Source organism: Gobius niger, assembly GCF_951799975.1.
Source record: "Gobius niger genome assembly, chromosome: 8".
Classification (NCBI taxonomy): domain Eukaryota; kingdom Metazoa; phylum Chordata; class Actinopteri; order Gobiiformes; family Gobiidae; genus Gobius; species Gobius niger.
Genome location: NC_136859.1, coordinates 32,647,971 through 32,667,873, shown reverse-complemented (window position 1 = coordinate 32,667,873; position 19,903 = coordinate 32,647,971). Strand labels below are relative to the sequence as shown.

Below are 19,903 nucleotides of genomic sequence, written 5' to 3'. Positions count from 1 at the left end.
TCCAGACTGACTTTCATACATCGATGTTACCGCCGGGGTCTGATCGGCAAAACTAATATACATTTACATTTTGTCTGTTTGAGTCTATCCAGGTGTTTTCGTCACACACTTGTCACTTTTTTTAATCCCTTTTTTGTCTGATTTTTGTCACTTTTTTGTTGCTTTTGTGTTGCTCTTATGTGGCTTTTTTGTTCAATTTTCAATGCTTTTTTTGGGTCACTTTTTTATCCATTTTCTGTCACTTTTTTGTCCGTTTTTCACCCCTTTGTTGTCACTTTTCTGTTAGTCTTTTGTGGATATTTTGATCCATTTTCGTTGCTTTTTTGTTTCCTTTTTGGGGTGACTGCTGTGACTTTTTCCATCCTCGTTTTCATCTTGTTTTTGTGTCTCTTCTGTTGCTCTTTTGGGAATTTTTTTGTTCAATTTTCGATGCTTTTGTTGTCACTTTTCTACTGCCCTTTTGTGGATTTTTTGTCTTGTTTTTTTGTTGGGTTTTTGTGACTTTTTCCTTTTCGTCTCGTTTTTTTTTTTTTGTCAATACCAAACATTCTAATGTGAGACAGCTGAAAAAACGTTGTATTTTCTGTGAATGTTTTGGAATATTCCCAGGTCACAGAACAGGAGAGTTGTGGTAAACAATGATCATCGTTACTGGAACTGTGAGGTGAAGCTTCTGTTTCCTTGTTCCTCGCAGCCGCACAAACCGGTTCTGAACTCATGACAATGACTCTGCAGATCTGGACACGTTTGTTATGCTGTTGTTGATTCCGTTGTGTTTTGGGGAAATTTGAAACCACAGCCTCTGTTGAATAGTTACGCCTCTCTCTCAGCAGAGGTGGGAAGTACTCGCTTACATTTACTCAAGTACAGAGATACATTTTGAAGTCACTGTGGAAGGAATTGGAGAGCGTTTGTGGTAACTTAACTTACTCCAATTGCATTTTTTACATTATCAACATGGTTCCAAGTTGTAAAAGAACTAAAACTAAACAAATCAGACATGGGTACTTAGATGGACAGCATTTGATACAGAATTTAAGCCAAATCAAATAGATTCACGATTTAAACACTTGGTACAGAACGGGATTACAGTTTATTGTAGGATACTGGACAAGAAGGCTGTACCAAGCTTTCAAATATGCCAAAGGAAATATAATTTGGAATCAACAGATTTCTTCATATATCTACAATTAAAGGGGCTAGATTCATGTTAGTCATTTTATGCTCACTACTGCCACCTCAGGTCTTTTGCATAACTGCAGCTTCTATATTAAGCTCGTGCATGATGGCACTTCAGACCCTGACACCTTTTTCAGTGACAGTGCAGGATTTTAGAGGCAGTTGTGGTGAACAGGTCTGAGCTCATCCTACACATTAGGACATGGCTGGAACATGTAGGGGAGGAAAATACTTAGTTTTAACATTTTTAAACTCCGTGGACAAGTTTAAAGGTTTTTAAGGCAGTATTTATCCTCAAAATTGCAAAAAATGGAAACCCCAAAACTAAACGAAATAATTATCTTAATTACACAAACTTACTCCAAAGGAAGTAAAGCGACGATATTCAAACTTCAAAGTAGAGGGTTCTCGACAGATTATATTTAAAAAAGATGGGAGAAGGAAATGAAGTCCGACACAACTAACGATCAATGGGATTATATTTGTGAGACGGTTTACTCTACGTCGAGTTCGGCTAACTGCCGTGAATTTAGCTGGAAAAACATGATACGTTTCTTTGTGACCCCTAAGCAACAAATGGGTTTTAACTCACGTAGTTCATCCTGCTGGAGGGGCTGTGGGGAGGAGGAAGCCCATCACACTCACACACAAAATGAAGACTTTTTTGGACTGAAGTGAGTCATAAAGGTTTCAGGATTCCTCAAACAATGTTAGTGTTATACTTTGGAGATCTTCCGATTGACTTGACAACTAAGGATAAATATTTAATAAGGTGGTTGAAGAGACCCATCAAATGGAAAGATTGACTTTTATGAGGCTACAGGCTAAACTTTATTTCTGGAGGTGGGACAAATGGACAAAATATTTTCAAAACGTTTAGTATTAAACAATAGTAAGTAGTAAACAAAGAATATTCAATGTAGATTTTTGCCGATTGTAAGTGTTTTGTTTTTATTTATTTTTATTTCTTTAAAAAATAAAGTAATAAACAAAAAGAAAAAGCCACCAAAGGGTTTATTATCATGTGATTATTATGAAACTAGACACTCTAACACACCGTATGTGTGATTTTGGGAGCTCTGTGATGAACAGAACTAAAATAAATGAAGATCACCACCTTGTGTAAAGTCACGATCTGCACATTTCATCTGGGTATTTAATCACAAGGCAGCAGAAATGACCACGCCCCTCGTTTGTTCATCATGTGTTTTCAATGTCCCGCCCATCGGTCCTTGTGCAGAGAGAACCGCTCAGAGACAGAGCCGTAGCTTACCATTAGGCAAGGCAGGCAGCTGCCTGGGGCCCCCGAGCCAGCAGGGGCCGCCAGAGGGCCAGAGAGAGAGAGGGAAGTAAACAGAGAGTTCTGCTTCTGCAGCAAAAAGGAAAGAAAAGGAGGATGAAGAGGAGGAAGGAGAGAGTGTAATGAGTGACTTTCGTTGTGTGTCTCTGAAGTGCTTTCTTTCAGCAGCTCTCAGTGTTTGGCATGCACATAGTTTCTTCATCAGCAAACAAAAACAAGAGTAGACAGGAGTAAAACAGGCTTAAATGATTCTTGTCAAAGATTGAATCTGAGTCCACCATTCCGGTTCATGGAGGGCACTGTATAAACCTGCCGTCACATCGTTCGCCTCTGCCCAGGGACGACGGATGAAAATGAGCTCTGGTCTGTGCAACACATTCGTGTCCAGGTCAGACAAATAAATAAATAATAAATAATTCAGCTTTTGTTCAGGAGATGGTTCAACAATCACAGTTTACTCACATGTCATAACATCTGACATAACGGTGTTCCAGAAACCGCTCACGCCTTTCACACTTCCAGGCAATGAGCTGTTGCGCCATTTATGATGAAAAAGATCATGTCATTATTCAGGATGTGCATAATAACAACAAAGATAACAAATTCCTTTTTTTTAACTTTCGGGGTTTGTCATTCACAGATAAAAGCTCCATGACATATACGGACTATAATTCTGGATAATCATTAGGTTTGGCGAGACCCTGCAGGTGAATAGGAAAAAAAATAATAATACAGATATCAATTTGAAACTTTTGATGTAGATCACTGACATACATGTGAGAAAAAAATACATTGCAAGTTTTCTGTCATTCTATCTTTTCATATAAGAACAAGGTGTTTTATGCCTAAAAATGCCTCAAATTTCCCATCTTTTCGGCGACGAAATCTGAATAATGGATAGAGCTACATTCAAATTTATGGTTTCATTTTATTGATGAATGAGTTGCCAAGACTTTCTCAGAGGGGATTTTGATTATTTTGTTTAGTCTGAAAATAAGCTGTTTTTTAGTGTAAAAATTTGTAAAAATTTAATTTTCGCCTCATTTTTTGACATTCAAAACTCAATAAATGGGGCTAAGGATTAAATAATAAAAAATCCCTCTGAAAAAATCTTCCAAATATTGTTCAGTCCAAGGCTGGAAAATTTGAAGTCTTTAGGTCCGACTGACGTGGACATAGTGTCGCTACAATGACAGAAAAATGTGTTTTGAGAAAAAGGCCCTTGAAATTGAGTTCTCCCATATAAGTCTATGGGGGAACATTGAACCAGTGCAATATTTAAACATGTTATTGTGAAGATTAGGTATATTTTTGGTTTCCGGGTGAAAGCTTATATGTTCAGAGACCAATTTGGCCCAAAACCTGAAAACTGAAAAAATGTAGTTTTGCCTGTAGTGTCTCCCCTTAAATTTGACATAGCAGGAAAGAACAAAATGTTTAATCTGAAATGTGTCAATTACAATAGAATAAAAACAGCAATATACAGAAAAATGAATAAAAACATGTATAAAACAGATTCGTAAAACAATGTTAAAGCTCGAGGAATAAAAGACATGTCATGGTCTTTTGTGCTCTTCTTGGCTGCATATGGTCTTCGGTGCCTGAGCTGGTATGCAATGGTGGGGGCCTGAGTGATGAAGGTGTGCAGAGGAACTGTCCCTCAGGATATTCTGGAGGGTCTGCAGTGTGGCCATATCCCGCCTCTCACTCAGAGATCGGATGGATTACAAACCCCATATGCAGAGGAATAATTAAAACAATGTTTACATCTACATTTCATTTGTTTCACTGTGTCCGACTCGTTTCAATACATTTTGTCTGAATTTCGAGTTTGCAATTTGAATTTATTCGCCAATGGGGTAAAAAAAATTGAAGCTTATTTGTTCATACTTGCGGGCAAAAGGCAGAATAGCATTCAAAAATGTCACCACAAAACACGTGTGGCAAAAAACACCATGACTATTCTTTCAAAACTGAAACATTTTAATATTGTATTTAATGCCCGATCAAGGCTGTAGAAAAACCCAAATCTTCTGTGATGTTTTATAGTTCAAGACAATTCCAAGACAATTTGTTGATGCAAATGTGTTTTAATGATCAGACACTAATCAACTTTAAATGAACAGAGGTTAACCCCTTAACTCCCACCTGAACCGAGCACATTTTCTCCAGTTTGGCTTTACCCCAATCCAAAAGCTTCCGGAAAAAAGGTGTGAAAATAGCGACAAAACTGAGAGGAAAACAATGATGAAAATGTCACAAAAATGTCACAAGAAATTGACAAAAATGTGACGAAAAAATGACAAAATGTGACAAAATGTGACAAAAAAAATGACAAAAAAAATGACAAAAATTTGATAAAAAATTGACAAGAAAATTACAAAAAAATGTCAAAAAAATGACAAAAATGTGACAAAAATGTGATAAAAATTTGACAAAAAATTGACCAAAAAATGAAAAAAGGTGATTACCCAACAAAAGTTATAGAAAAAAAATCTGATGACGTAAGGAAAAAGATCTCTCAGTTCAGGCGGGAGTTAAGAGGTTAATGCACAACTTAATGTTTTATAATCTGAGCAAAGGAAATCATTGTAATTAACGAAAATGTGAAGAAACAGGAGCAGCACTTACAGTATCAAATGTTCCTCAAACACCTGACACTGTAAATTCATATTCATAAAACTGTCGTATCTGCTGTGTTTCGTTTATTTCACAGATTTAGAGACTTTTTTGGTTTAAAATTTTTTAGAACAAACATGAATTCTGAACAATAAAGCCAGAGACTGGGCTTGTGTTTACTGAGGATAAACTGAATAAAAGGAGATGCCGCACATTTGACCCTGGTTGCGCGCCAGCCTCATGTAGCCGCTTTCTCCCCATCCAGTTCCCCAACTAGAGAAAGAGAAAGTCGAAAAAAAATTAAATGTAATATTGCTAATGTGAATTCTAATTATGCCGCTTGTGTTCCTCACCTGTTTTTGATCAGCCAGTAGTCCAGTCCAGTAGCTTGATCTGTGCCATAACCCACGACCACGACTCCATGGTTTAACTGCTCTCCACAGTTCCAATTGAAATACACACCTGAAAATGAATAAATAAAAATATCACTCATTACGTTTACATGTAAAGGCTAGTGTGACTATGCTAAAGACTTGACTCTGGTTAGGTTTTCCTATAGAACCAGTCCAACCAGTCTCATCGCAGTCTTCATGACAATTACCATCCACATTTCCTTTTGGAGCAGTGGAACTCAGGGGGTTGATGACTGTGCACACGTTTCTGGTTGATTGTTTTTGAACACGAGTGAAGTGGTGGCCATTGTTGCAAATCACGTGATGAATATATCACTGTTCACCTTTGTGATTGGCTGAAAAACATACACAGTGGCAGAACTATCCTGCTGCCTGCCCAGTGTTTGTTTTGACAGTTAGGCTCGGGCAGTGGTTCTCAACCTTTTCACCGCCTTTATTTCATGGTGAAACCAACTAGTATCTTACTAGGTTACAGGTGAATTCCAAAAGTGAACCTGAATGATAATTTAGCCCCAGTTGGATTCATTATATAAATCATCTATTTTTCCATGGCACCCCTGGACTTGTGTTGCGGCACACCTTGTGAACGCCTGGGCTAGGGTGACCAGATGTTCCACATTAAAAACTGGGACAAAAAAGGGAATTTGTGGGGGGAGCCCAATTGTAATGTTTTGTCCCTGAATGGTAATAGTTTATAAAGGTTTCATTCTGCCAAAACAGTGCCTTTTGTGTCCCAAGGAAATGAATGGTCACAGAATTGCTGTCACAAAAAATGAACTATCACATAATATTATTCACACTACTGTTACCAATTTTTAACCCGTAAATCAAAATATTAAGCTAGTAACACTTAGTCAATTAATATCTACATCACATACAACACGGACAGCAGTCATCTGCAGAAGTTCTCCGATGACTCCGCCATCGTGAGCTATGTTTGCATCCATTGTCTTCATCGACTTCAGTTCAACATTCAACACAATTCAACACCAAGAAGAAGCTACAACTCCTCAACCTGTCTCCACTCATCATCCACTGGATCCATAGCTTCCTCAGCAACAGACCACAGGCCATCAGAAAAGACTCAGTCAAATCATCCACTCTTTTCACCAACGTCGGCTCCCCCCAGGGCTGTGTGCTCAGCCCCTTCCTTTATACTCTCTACACAAATGACTGTTCAAGCCTTTCACCCATCACCATTTACTTAAAATATTCTGATGGCACTGCCATTCTCGCACTACTCACGAACAATAATTCAGTCACTGCCTACCATCAATCAGTCCGTTATTTCACACAGTGGTGCTCTGAGCTCAATTTGGAAACACTAAAGAGATGCTCATACACATACGCTCACTCACCCCGGACTTGACTCCCACTATCATTCACAATCAGACAGTTGAACGAGTAAATCAGTTTAAGTACCTTGGACTCACAATGGACAATGTGCTCACCTTTGACCAACATGTCACAGATGTTCACAAACAGTTCCTACAAAACTCTATATCATACGCAAACTGTCTTTGTCTCTCCCCACACCTTCTGCTTCTCCTGTACAATAGCATCATTCAACCCATCCTGCTCTACTGTTCCCCCTGCGTTTACAACATGCTCACCATCAAAAACTCCAAAGGTCACACAAACAGTCTCTAAAATCATCAGTCTCCCCATCACAGACCCTTCTGTCATCAATAAGAAAGCAGTCACACGCCTCGCATGTGCAATAGCTATAGACTCTGATCATCCATCCATCCATCCATCCATCCATCCATCCATCCATCCATCCATCTAGATCTGAGGGGAACAAACTGGAGCACCGGTCAGCTATCACCTGTGCTTGAACACTAGTAAGACGAAGGAGAAACTGGACTGGTCCCACAACACCAACACCCTGTATAAGAAGGACCAAAGTCGCTCCACCTTCTGAGGAGACTGAGGTCCTTCGGAGTGAGAAGGCCTCTGCTCAGGACTTTTTATGACTCTGGGGTAGCCTTTGCAATCCTCTACGCTGCCTGAACAAGCTGGTCAGGAGGGCCAAAAGTGTACTATTAGTGTGCGGCTTTGGTGGGCAATGGCAGCTTTCAGGGCACAGACAACATGCACAGAAACTTAGAGCTTACTCAATCCGCTTTGTTACATGTCGCTCTAGTCAGACTACAGTCGGCCGTGGTAGGTCGCTGATCGGCTCAGGGGAAAGTCGCCCCTAATTGAACCTCCTGGGCTGGGATTTGGCATTTCATCCAACTGCGATGACTGTTGCATAAAGCTCTAAATTGCTGCAAGCACGAGATGATGACTTTGTTTGTTTTTTTACATTATGAACAATACCAAACGTTTCTCTTGTTGTTTGAATGTCTCTATTGGTCTAAATATTGTTGTTAATTTTGCACATCATCTATAATACATTTCTGCTGACTCACAATCTGCTACTCACCAGATTTGTAGTGTGAAATGGTCATGGCATCCATGGCTACTGATATTGGTCCAATAGTGGCGACTGCCTGCTGAAGAGAGAGCTCATTCTGTGGCACAAATCTGTATGATGAACAGGTCGCTGCTCGATATTTAGGGTCGTAGCGACAGGAACCATCCTAAACAAAAAGAAAATGCCCCATTGACAGAAAGTCAAGTCAATAGTCTTACTATGTGCATAAAAGTGTCCTTACTTCGGCCTCATAAGGATAGAAAGCTTCTGCTTCAATGCCATTATTGTCTATGACATACTCAAAAGCAGCGTGCATCCATCCACCTAGACATCCATAATTTCCATATGACCTTGAACAGTCCACCAGGTTCTGGGTGCTGAGGTCCATCCGTGTCCCTTTGGTCTTTGCCCTCAGACCCTCCAGAGCTCCGACGGCACTGAAGGCCCAGCATGACCCACAATAGCCCTGAGCATTCAGGTTCAGATACAAAGTGAGACCTTGTGATTTTATGTAAACAAAGTCACATTACAAGATGTTTTTACCTGATCTTTAACACTGGTCACGTATCCATATTGTCTCCAGTCAACGCTGGCTGGTAAAGCCACATTTGTGACATTGAGAGGAGTTGGGGTGATCTCAAAGTCTTCTGGAAGCTTCAGGGGGGCAACGATTTGCAACGTTTCATCCTCAGTCTAGAGGGAAGACAAAACATGCAACAACATCATTTGCTTCAAGGGTTACATAATACATAACATATATGGCAGAGGGAATCCCAACTAAGTCTTGTATACCAGGCAGGTGTAGCGTGCAGCCACTAACATTGTGAACTGTGACTCCCATCCTATGTTCAAGTTTAGGCGGCTCCCAGAGGGGCGTAGGTTTCAGGTCCAGCTGCAGAAAATCACTCTGCTTTGTTCCCTCAGCAGCTATTCTTTGAAAAACAGTATTTATTATTGTTATTGCTACAGTGGCACTGAAATAGGTTTTCCTACCATGTATCTTGGTGAGCTAATATGCTAATGTTTGTTTGTGGACGTGCCTGTGTACGTGTGTTTTACTGCATCATACTGTTCTGTCCTGACGCTTAACCTGTCGAATTCTGCAGGACAATTTTACCTACGGGTCCTCATAAAGTAAACCTGAACCTGATCCCACTCATACAGTGTTTCAAAGTAGATTAGAAGTCCAGCACAAGAGTGAAAACAAGCCATGTGAGGGGAAGGAGAGTCAGTTAATGTTAGTCAGACTTGCAACAGTATTTAACAACCAAAAAGAAAGGTTTGGAGTACTTGGTCTTGTCACTTACATTTGGTCAGTGACATGTGACAAATCAGACAGTGCATTACCAGGTCCGACAGGTGGTTGACGGCCAGAGTGTAGGTGTGAAGGCCCAGAGACGCCTCCAGGTTGTGATGGTTGATGTGATCTAGGTTTTTCTCCCACAATCCTCTGCGGCCGAGCTCCTCCACCTAAAATAGAATATTAGAATCAAGGATTTAATACTTCAATACTACATGTGAGCAACACAACTTATATTTACTAATAAAACCAGTCCTTCTAGGGAGTATTATTACATTTTAGTTTGTTGAAATAAATTGGTAGGAACTTAACATGAACATCACAATTTGAGTGTTTAGTCGTTATCTAAAATGTTTACTATTCTGTAAATGTTCCTAATGTTTAATCTTGACGTGTCCCAAAACAAACCTCATTCTGGTATTTCTTGTGGTGAGTCGTCTTCCACAGGTCCCACTGCTTGTCCAGTCTGGAGTCAAACTCAGCCCAAACTGTGGCACAGAGAACAGCCAGCAGAGAGGCTCCCAGCATCAGGCCTGTGACAGAAGAGGAGTCAGTGAGGGACACTGCCTGATCAAAAAAAAATATATATACTTGTTGCCTTTAGCTTTGATTAGACACCCACGTTTGCTGTGGCATTTTCATTGAGATCTTGTATTAATGATGGGCGACTGTGATCACTGTGCAAAGCCTTGTCCAGCACATCCCAAAGATTCTTAATGGGGTTAAGATGTGTCTATACTGCAGTAATTCTCAAAGTGTGGTCCGCCATCGCCCCCTAGTGGTCCGCAAACCCCTTTTTCCCTGACCCCGACACAGTGCACGTGGCACAGGGAGTTGGGCTGTTTTGGCTGACTCTTATCATTTGATCAAACTTTAAGAGTAAAAGTAAGTGCTCCTGCCCTTCCCAATACTGTAACTGTGAAGTTGGGTTTTCCACACTGGTTGGTTTGACTGAAATTCTTTTTGTTTAATGTGTAAAATCCCAGTACTTTCAGTGATGTTGGACACACAGGGAAAAACATTTTTTCCCAGCATTATTTTTAACATTTTATTGTTGTCATGGTTACAACCATATACTTCCTATAGCCACGACCTCAGTTTGAAACTATTGGCTCTTTAGAATAACATTAGGGCTGTTACAGCAGCTTTTTCACACACGTTTTGTTGTTCATATTTAGCAGCAGCTCATTTCACATTTACTTTTTCAAATTAAATGAAATTCATATAAGAATTTCTGATCTCATCATTGCATTTGTGTTTGAATAATTTGTTTTTGACTTTAAACAGTTGCAAATTAAACATCAATTTAGCTTATCCTTCCTATTTAGTTGTTTTTTGGGGGCGTGTTGGAGTGGGATTCTGTTAGGTGGTCCTCAGAAAAAAATTGAGAGCTAAAGTGGTCCTTGGGCTGAAAAAGTATCAACCTTAAAGGACCTATACCTGACATGTGTTCTTTTTGTACGGAAGGTTCACTAAGGGCGGCCACGGAGGACGTCGACTGCCCTGGCCGGACTTTCACAGCTTTGTATGCGATGGCTGTGTGGAGTAAGTGGATGTTTTTGTGCCGAGCGGTGCTGTCGGTTGGAGACATTAACAATATTTACTTATTTGGACTCTTGGTAACACTGTACCTGCTTATTGGATGGACTGCCCTAGATTATCGGAAAGGTGGAACGTCAACAGCTTGCACCCCGCTGCTGTCGGTGGAAAGCAACGAGCACTTTGGAGCAGGGAGTGACCGAGTGATGGAATCACACCGGAAAGTAACGCACAACAACATATGTTTGTAAAATAAAGCTCGCTGTGGAGACGGACAAAAGGTGGACTATATCTTAGGAGGAAAAGAGATGAACATCTACTCTGGAGAACTGAACTCATGCTGAGAACAAGTAAAAGCTAATTTATTAGAAATTTAGGAACTAAATCCGGAATATTTCTTTCCACCTGAGAGAGGAGGTTTGAAGCAGCTGGTCTGCTTATCTCTCCTACACTGTCCACACTTTCCCTTCAAGGCCAAGTCACAGGGCTAAACCAGGTAAGGACTGACGTCTCTAGCTCAGATGTTGCAAAACACTGACTTTCAACAACCCATACAATATGTCACAAAAAGAGACTTACCTGTTTTGTCACATATTGATCTTAAAGGGACTTTACAGAGTTTACTAAGTATGTTCATCCCCCTACATGTTCCAGCCATGTCCTAATGTGTAGGATGAGCCCAGACCTGCCTCTAAAATCCTGCACTGTCGCTCAAAAAGGTGTTAATTCGGGTCCGAAGTGCCGTCATTAACAAGCTTAATATAGAAGCTGCAGTTACGCATAAGACCTGAGGTGGCAGTAGTGAGCATAAAATGACTAACTTGCATCTAGCCCCTTTAAGGATGGCTGTGATGGTAAAAACACTTATTACATCTACACTAAAAGGGTTCAAAATGAGGTATAGTGCCTTTAAGGACTTTAGCACCACTCCCTAATGTAAACGAATTTGATACAAAGGGTTCCAGACAGCAGTGCAAGTAATTACTCAGAAATGTTTCAGCCATGGTCAGTAGAAATAGTAGACGACATTTTATTGAGTAAAAAGAAAACATTTGAAATAACAGGGCTCCATTTGGCGCACACAGCTAAGCTAAATGCAACTGAATATCTTTCTTTCTTGTTCTTATAATACACTTTGATTTGTTTGTTTTTTTGGTCAGGACAATGCCTGTTGAACACAAACAGGACTCATGCATGCAAACACGCCACAACCATGACGCCTGTTCTCAGTGCTGTTTTTCACAATCCACTGTTGTCCTACACAGATGCAGATTGAGGAAAACAACCCAATTTTTCTGTGTACATTTTATGTTAAAAAGAAATGTATTATTGCATAGAATATTTTGAAATAATTCTAAATGATATCGCCTCAATGATGTCCCAAAGCAAAATTTGTTGTTCTGCGTGAAGGAGAAACAGCGCAATAAGAATAATTTAGATCGATATCCATGCTAGCAAAACATGGAGCTATAATTCTGCCTGAACAGAGATGTAGGAGAAAGTCATCCCCAGTGTGTTCTTACCTTTCCTTGTGGAGGTCATTGCTGAAGTTTTGAACAGAGGTGTAGTTTGGAGGTTTATATAAATACCGCCGCGGCGTCGGGGGACGGTTTGAAATTCCTTGAAATCCTCTTGAATGCTCAGCCTGAGTCACAGGGAGCGGCTTCATTTGAGGAGCAGACTCATCTGCTTCATTTGTGATTTCGTAGTTTCAGGAATACTTTTGGATTGATGATGCTGATTCGGGGAACAGGTCAAAACAGTTACAGGAACGCTCTCATTAAACACCATCTAAAATCTTTGTCATATCCTCCAAAAATAGTTCCCAGATCTTTTACTCTCCTTTAAGCTTCTCGACTGAAGAGTTTACAGACTATAGGCCAGTGCAACGCCTCATTTGAAAGCTAAGGCCTGCAAAACTGAGCTAAGCTTCTTCCTTGTCCTTGTTATCACGTCGTTGTTGACACATTTTTCAGGTTTTCTTTGCTTTTTAGTCTAATTTTTGTCATATTTTCATTACTTAAAAAAAAAATTGTTTTTGTTGCGTTTTGGCGACATTTTTTTTGTGATCAACTGATTAACCCACAATAATGTGACCAAAACGTGTCGAAAAAGCAACACAGACATGATGAAAACACAACCAAAACTTGACAATCACAACAAAGACAAAGCTTGTATCAGTTTTGTAGGTCTTAGCTTTCAAATGAGGGTGGTTACCCCTGGTCCAGCATTTATAGTCTGTGAGCTCCAGTCGAGAAGCTTTTGGACTTGGGGAAAGCCGAACTAGAGAAAATGCACTTGGTTAAAGGCGGGTGTGAAGAGGTTAATATTAAGGAGCAGTGAGGTAGCGAGGGTACCAGGGCCCCGAGCAGGAATGTCAGTTGGGGGCCCTCTGGCGGCCGTTTTGTGCTCGGCGACGGGTTACTACAGTAACTTACTACACTCGCTGCTGTTTTACTCTCCTTTATTCTCTTTATCCTCCTTTTCTTTCGTTTTTGAACCACCTGAATCATTACCCAAATCTAAAAGCTTCTTGGAAAAAGCATCAAAACTGACAAAAAAAATACAAAAAAGGAATGATAAATGTGACAAAAACGCAACAAAAGAGTGACAGTGGAGTGAAAAACATCCAAAAAGGAACAGCAACAATGCAAGGAAATAGATCAGGTTAGATCAATTTTGTAGCTTTCAAATGAGGCGTTACACCGGCCTATCGGCTGTAAGCATCAGTCAAGGTTTAAGGTTTGGGTAAAGCCGAACTAGAGTAAATGCACTCTGTGAAGGTCGTGGTTAAGAGGTTAAAATGTGTAAAGATCACACATTTAACTGCCGCAGCTTATAATAAGGTGTGCTCAATTGACTGAAATTTAGGGTAGATAATTCCGCTTTTATATAAAATATAAAAGGCTGAACAATCACAGCCCCGGATGACTCTGTTAGAACATCTAACATAACGGTATTCCAGAAAGCCTCACGCCTTCCACACCTCCAAGCAATGAGTAACAGCCTTTCGTTCTGAGTTGTTGCAATTTATGATGAAAATGCCTTTTTTCAGGATGTGCTTAATAATAACAAAGATAACACATTCCTCTCTAACATTTGTGGTTTGTCATTCACAGATAAAAGCTCCATGATACAGTGCCTCTCGAAAGTATTCATACACCTTGGACTTTTGCACATTTTGTCATGTTTACAACCCTAAACATAAAGATTTTATTTTGACTTTTTTACTGAACGTTCACACACAAGTAACAGACAACTGTGAAGTGAAAGCAAAATGATACATGATTCTGTTATTTTTCAAAAAATGGAAAAGTGAAAAGTGGTGCGTGCATAAGTATTCATACAGTATTTTCTGAGTGCATTAAATTGCCTTTATAACATTCCTAATGACTCCAGAATGTTCACACCTTGGCCTGACCATTAAATAGAGGCCACCTGTGTGTAATCTACTCTCAGTATAATTTCAGCTGTTCTTTTAGGCCCTCAGAGCTGTGGTCGGAGTGTATTGGTCACTAAACAACATCATGAAGGTCAAGGAGCACCAGAGAGGTCAGGGATAAAGTTTAAAGCAGCGTTAAGTTATACAAAGATTTCCCAAGATTTAAACATCTCCCGGAGCAACTGTTCAATCCGTCATTCAGAAATGGAAAGAGTAAAGCACCACTGAGAACTTACCAAGACACGGCTGTTCACATAAACTAACAAACTGAACAAGGAGAGCACTGGTCAGAAATACAACCAAGTGCCCCAAGATAACTCTGGAGGAGCTGTGAAGTCCTGCCGCTGAGCTGGGGGAATCTGTACATGGGACAACTATAAGTCGTATCTACACAAATCTGGCCTTCATGGACAAGTGGAAGAAGAAAGCCATTATTGAAAGGAGGCCATAAGAAATCCCGTTTGAAGTTTGCTAGAAGTCATATGGAGGACACAGCTCCATGTGGAAGAAGGAGCTTTGGTCAGATGAGACAAAAATTTAACTTTTTGGCCTAAACGCAAAACGTTATGTTTGGAGCAAACCTGACACTGCTCATTGTCCTGAGTGCACCATCCCCAGTGTCAGATATACGGGGGGGAACATCATACTGTGGGGCTGATTTTCCTCAGCGGGGACTGGGGAGACTGTAAGAATAGTTGAGAACATAGATGGAGCCAAATATGGGAAAAGTTTGGAGGAAAACCTGCTGGAGTCAGCAAGAGAACTGAGGCTGGGGCGGAGATTCACCTTCAGCAGGACAATGACCCGAAGCACAAAGATAAATCTACAATGGAATGGTTCAATAAAAACATATTAATGTGTTAGAATGGCCCAGTCACAGTCCTGACCTAAATCCTATTGAAAATCTGTGGAATAATGTGAAAACTGCTGTTCACAAACGCTCTCCTTCTAATGTGACAGAGCTTGAGTTGTTTTGTAAAGAGGAATGGGCTAAAATGTCAGTCTCTACATGTGCAAATCTTGTAGAGTCATATCCCGAAAGACTTGTGCTGTTATTGCAGTAAAAGGGGGTTCCACAAAGTATTCATGCATGCTGTATGAATACTTATGCAAGCCCCACTTTTCACTTTTCTATTTTTTGAAAAATAACAGAATCATGTATCATTTTGCTTTCACTTCACAGTTGTCGGTTACTTGTGTGTGAACGTTCAGTAAAAAAACAAAAACAAAAAAAATGACAAAATGTGCAAAAGTTCAAGGTGTATGAATACAGGCACTGTATATTACACATACTATAATTCTGGATAATCATCACAAAGCCCACATGCCGCGGAAAAACAATAATAATAATTAAAAAAAAATTGGTTTCAATACATTTTGTCTGAAATTCGAGTTTATTCATTCGCTGATGGGAAGAAAATAGCGAATTTGCGACGGTGCCACAAAAACTGTAGAACTTGATAATGGATCATTTTTGATCCCCCATTTCCCCTGAACAACTGTGAAGCTTATTTGTTCATACTTGCGGGCAAAAGGCAGAATAGCATTCAAAAATGTCACCACAAAACTGTGTGGAAAACACCATGACTATACTTTCAAAACTGAAACATTTTAATATTGTATTTAATGTCAGATCAAGGCTGTAGAAAAACCCAAACCTTCTGAAATGATGTTTCATAATTCAACAGAAAGAATGTAGTAAAAAGATTATTTAACCAAGACAATTTTGATGCAAATATGCTTTAATGATCAGACACAAATCAACTTTAAATGAACAGAAGTTAATGCACAACTTAATGATTTATAATCTGAGCAAAGGAAATAATTGTAATAAACAAAAATGTGAAGAAACAGGAGCAGCACTTACAGTATCAAATGGTCCTCAAACACCTGACACTGTCATGACACTGGTAAGAATGCGCGAACACTTTCCGAAAATATCTAGTTTATGGTACCCGTGTAAGCGGGAAGACTGTTTGTGTGGGAACATTAATGTTCCCACACAAAAACTTCTTTCTCTTTCCTTCTTTCTTTCTTTCTTTCTTTCTTTCTTTCTTTCTTTCTTTCTTTCTTTCTTTCTTTCTTTCTTTCTTTCTTTCTTTCTTTCTTTCTTTCTTTCTTTCCTTTTTTTCTTTCTTTCTTTCTTTCTTTCTTTCTTTCTTTCCTTCTTTCCTTCTTTCCTTTTTTCCTTTCTTTCTTTCTTTCTTTTTTTCCTTTTTTCCTTTCTTTCTTTCTTTCTTTCTTTCCTTCTTTCCTTCTTTCCTTCTTTCCTTCTTTCCTTCTTTCCTTCTTTCCTTTCTTTCTTTCCTTCTTTCCTTCCTTCTTTCTTTCTTTCCTTTCCTTCTTTCCTTCTTTCCTTTCTTTCCATCTTTCCTTTCCTTCTTTCCTTCTTTCCTTTCCTTCTTTCCTTCTTTCCTTCTTTCTTTCTTTCTTTCTTTCCTTCCTTCTTTCCTTCTTTCTTTCCTTCTTTCCTTCCTTCTTTCCTTCTTTCCTTCTTTCTTTCCTTCTTTCCTTCTTTCTTTCCTTCTTTCCTTCTTTCTTTCTTTCTTTCTTTCTTTCTTTCCTTCTTTCTTTCTTTCCTTCTTTCCTTCTTTCTTTCTTTCTTTCTTTCTTTCTTTCCTTCTTTCCTTCTTTCTTTCTTTCTTTCTTTCTTTCCTTCTTTCCTTCTTTCTTTCCTTCTTTCCTTCTTTCTTTCTTTCTTTCTTTCCTTCTTTCCTTCTTTCTTTCCTTCTTTCTTTCCTTTCCTTCTTTCCTTCTTTCCTTTCCTTCTTTCCTTCTTTCCTTTCCTTTTTTCCTTCTTTTCTTTCTTTCTTTCTTTCTTTCTTTCTTTCCTTCTTTCTTTCTTTCTTTCTTTCTTTCTTTCCTTCTTTCCTTCTTTCTTTCCTTCTTTCCTTCTTTCTTAAATCACAGTTGAAGACACATTTTTTCAGGAAAGCCTTCGATACATAGCCACCGACTCGACTGCTGTTTTTATGTGTTTTTGTATTTATTTTTGTCTACTATGATTCTTGTTTTTATCCTGGAAAGCGCTCTGGGCACCTTCTGGTTGTTGTTGGGCGCTATACAAATAAAATTTGATTGATTGATTGATTGATTTCTTTCTTTCTTTCTTTCCTTCTTTCTTTCCTTCTTTCCTTCTTTCCTTCTTTCTTTCCTTTCCTTCATTCCTTTCCTTCTTTCCTTTCCTTCTTTCCTTCTTTCCTTTCCTTCTTTCCTTTCCTTCTTTCCTTCTTTCCTTCTTTCCTTTCCTTCTTTCCTTCTTTCCTTTCCTTCTTTCCTTCTTTCCTTTCCTTCTTTCCATTTTTCCTTTTTTCCTTCTTTCCTTTCCTTCTTTCCTTCTTTCTTTCTTTCTTTCTTTCCTTCTTTCTTTCCTTCTTTCTTTCTTTCTTTCTTTCTTTCTTTCTTTCTTTCTTTCTTTCCTTCTTTCCTTCTTTCTTTCTTTCCTTCTTTCTTTCTTTCTTTCTTTCTTTCCTTCTTTCTTTCTTTTCTTTCCTTCTTTCCTTCTTTCTTTCCTTCTTTCCTTCTTTCTTTCTTTCCTTCTTTCTTTCTTTCTTTCTTTCTTTCCTTCTTTCTTTCCTTTCCTTCTTTCCTTCTTTCCTTTCTTTCCTTCTTTCCTTTCCTTCTTTCCTTCTTTCCTTTCCTTCTTTCCTTCTTTCCTTCTTTCTTTCTTTCTTTCTTTCTTTCTTTCCTTCCTTCTTTCCTTCTTTCTTTCCTTCTTTCCTTCCTTCTTTCCTTCTTTCTTTCCTTCTTTCCTTCTTTCTTTCTTTCTTTCCTTCTTTCCTTCTTTCTTTCTTTCTTTCCTTCTTTCTTTCTTTCTTTCTTTCTTTCCTTCTTTCCTTCTTTCTTTCCTTCTTTCCTTCTTTCCTTTCCTTCTTTCCTTCTTTCTTTCCTTTCCTTCTTTCTTTCTTTCTTTCTTTCTTTCCTTCTTTCTCTCCTTCTTTCTTTCTTTCTTTCTTTCTTTCCTTCTTTCCTTCTTTCTTTCCTTCTTTCTCTCCTTCTTTCTTTCTTTCTTTCTTTCCTTCCTTCTTTCCTTCTTTCTTTCCTTCTTTCCTTCCTTCTTTCCTTCTTTCTTTCCTTCTTTCCTTCTTTCTTTCTTTCTTTCCTTCTTTCCTTCTTTCTTTCTTTCTTTCCTTCTTTCTTTCTTTCTTTCTTTCTTTCCTTCTTTCCTTCTTTCTTTCCTTCTTTCCTTCTTTCCTTTCCTTCTTTCCTTCTTTCTTTCCTTTCCTTCTTTCTTTCTTTCTTTCTTTCTTTCCTTCTTTCTCTCCTTCTTTCTTTCTTTCTTTCTTTCTTTCCTTCTTTCCTTCTTTCTTTCCTTCTTTCTTTCTTTCTTTCTTTCTTTCTTTCTTTCTTTCTTTCTTTCCTTCTTTCTTTCTTTCCTTTCCTTCTTTCCTTTCCTTCTTTCCTTCTTTCTTTCCTTTCCTTCTTTCTTTCTTTCTTTCTTTCTTTCTTTCTTTCCTTCTTTCTCTCCTTCTTTCTTTCTTTCTTTCTTTCCTTCTTTCCTTCTTTCTTTCCTTCTTTCTTTCTTTCCTTCTTTCTTTCTTTCTTTCTTTCTTTCTTTCCTTCTTTCTTTCTTTCCTTTCCTTCTTTCCTTCTTTCCTTTCTTTCCTTCTTTCCTTTCCTTCTTTCCTTCTTTCCTTTCCTTCTTTCCTTCTTTCTTTCTTTCCTTCCTTCTTTCCTTCTTTCTTTCCTTCTTTCCTTCCTTCCTTCTTTCCTTCTTTCTTTCCTTCTTTCCTTCTTTCTTTCCTTCTTTCCTTCTTTCTTTCTTCTTTCTTTCTTTCTTTCCTTCTTTCTTTCTTTCCTTTCCTTCTTTCCTTCTTTCCTTTCTTTCCTTCTTTCCTTTCCTTCTTTCCTTCTTTCCTTTCCTTCTTTCCTTCTTTCCTTCTTTCTTTCTTTCTTTCTTTCTTTCCTTCCTTCTTTCCTTCTTTCTTTCCTTCTTTCCTTCCTTCTTTCCTTCTTTCTTTCCTTCTTTCCTTCTTTCTTTCTTTCTTTCCTTCTTTCCTTCTTTCTTTCTTTCTTTCCTTCTTTCTTTCTTTCTTTCTTTCTTTCTTTCCTTCTTTCCTTCTTTCTTTCCTTCTTTCCTTCTTTCCTTTCCTTCTTTCCTTCTTTCTTTCCTTTCCTTCTTTCTTTCTTTCTTTCTTTCCTTCTTTCTCTCCTTCTTTCTTTCTTTCTTTCTTTCCTTCTTTCCTTCTTTCTTTCCTTCTTTCTTTCTTTCTCTTTCTTTCTTTCTTTCTTTCTTTCCTTCTTTCTTTCTTTCCTTTCCTTCTTTCCTTCTTTCCTTTCTTTCCTTCTTTCCTTTCCTTCTTTCCTTCTTTCCTTTCCTTCTTTCTTTCCTTCTTTCCTTCCTTCCTTCTTTCCTTCTTTCTTTCCTTCTTTCCTTCTTTCTTTCCTTCTTTCCTTCTTTCTTTCTTTCTTTCCTTCTTCTTTCTTCTTTTCCTTCTTTCCTTCTTTCTTTCTTTCTTTCTTTCCTTCTTTCTTTCTTTCTTTCTTTCTTTCTTTCTTTCTTTCCTTCTTTCCTTCTTTCTTTCTTTCTTTCTTTCTTTCCTTGTTTCTTTCTTTCCTTCTTTCCTTCTTTCTTTCCTTCTTTCTTTCCTTTCCTTCTTTCCTTCTTTCCTTTCCTTCTTTCCTTCTTTCCTTTCCTTTTTTCCTTCTTTCCTTTCCTTCTTTCCTTTCTTCCTTTCCTTCTTTCTTT

The 19,903-nt window shown here is 38.6% G+C and overlaps 1 protein-coding gene across 1 annotated transcript in view; it reads right to left on the bottom strand.

Moving 5' to 3' along the window:
- LOC306966079 (uncharacterized protein) overlaps nucleotides 1-19,903 on the bottom strand; it is a gene marked incomplete at its 5' end in the record, with an annotated part of 36,796 nt that overhangs the window by 13,909 nt on the left and 2,984 nt on the right. The window contains 7 exons of the mRNA XM_079560713.1: nucleotides 5,278-5,371; nucleotides 5,452-5,560; nucleotides 7,943-8,099; nucleotides 8,175-8,399; nucleotides 8,477-8,626; nucleotides 9,281-9,403; nucleotides 9,642-9,766. Of these exons, the coding sequence (XP_079416839.1) occupies nucleotides 5,278-5,371; nucleotides 5,452-5,560; nucleotides 7,943-8,099; nucleotides 8,175-8,399; nucleotides 8,477-8,626; nucleotides 9,281-9,403; nucleotides 9,642-9,766 (983 nt within the window). The remainder of the gene's footprint in view (nucleotides 1-5,277; nucleotides 5,372-5,451; nucleotides 5,561-7,942; nucleotides 8,100-8,174; nucleotides 8,400-8,476; nucleotides 8,627-9,280; nucleotides 9,404-9,641; nucleotides 9,767-19,903) is intronic.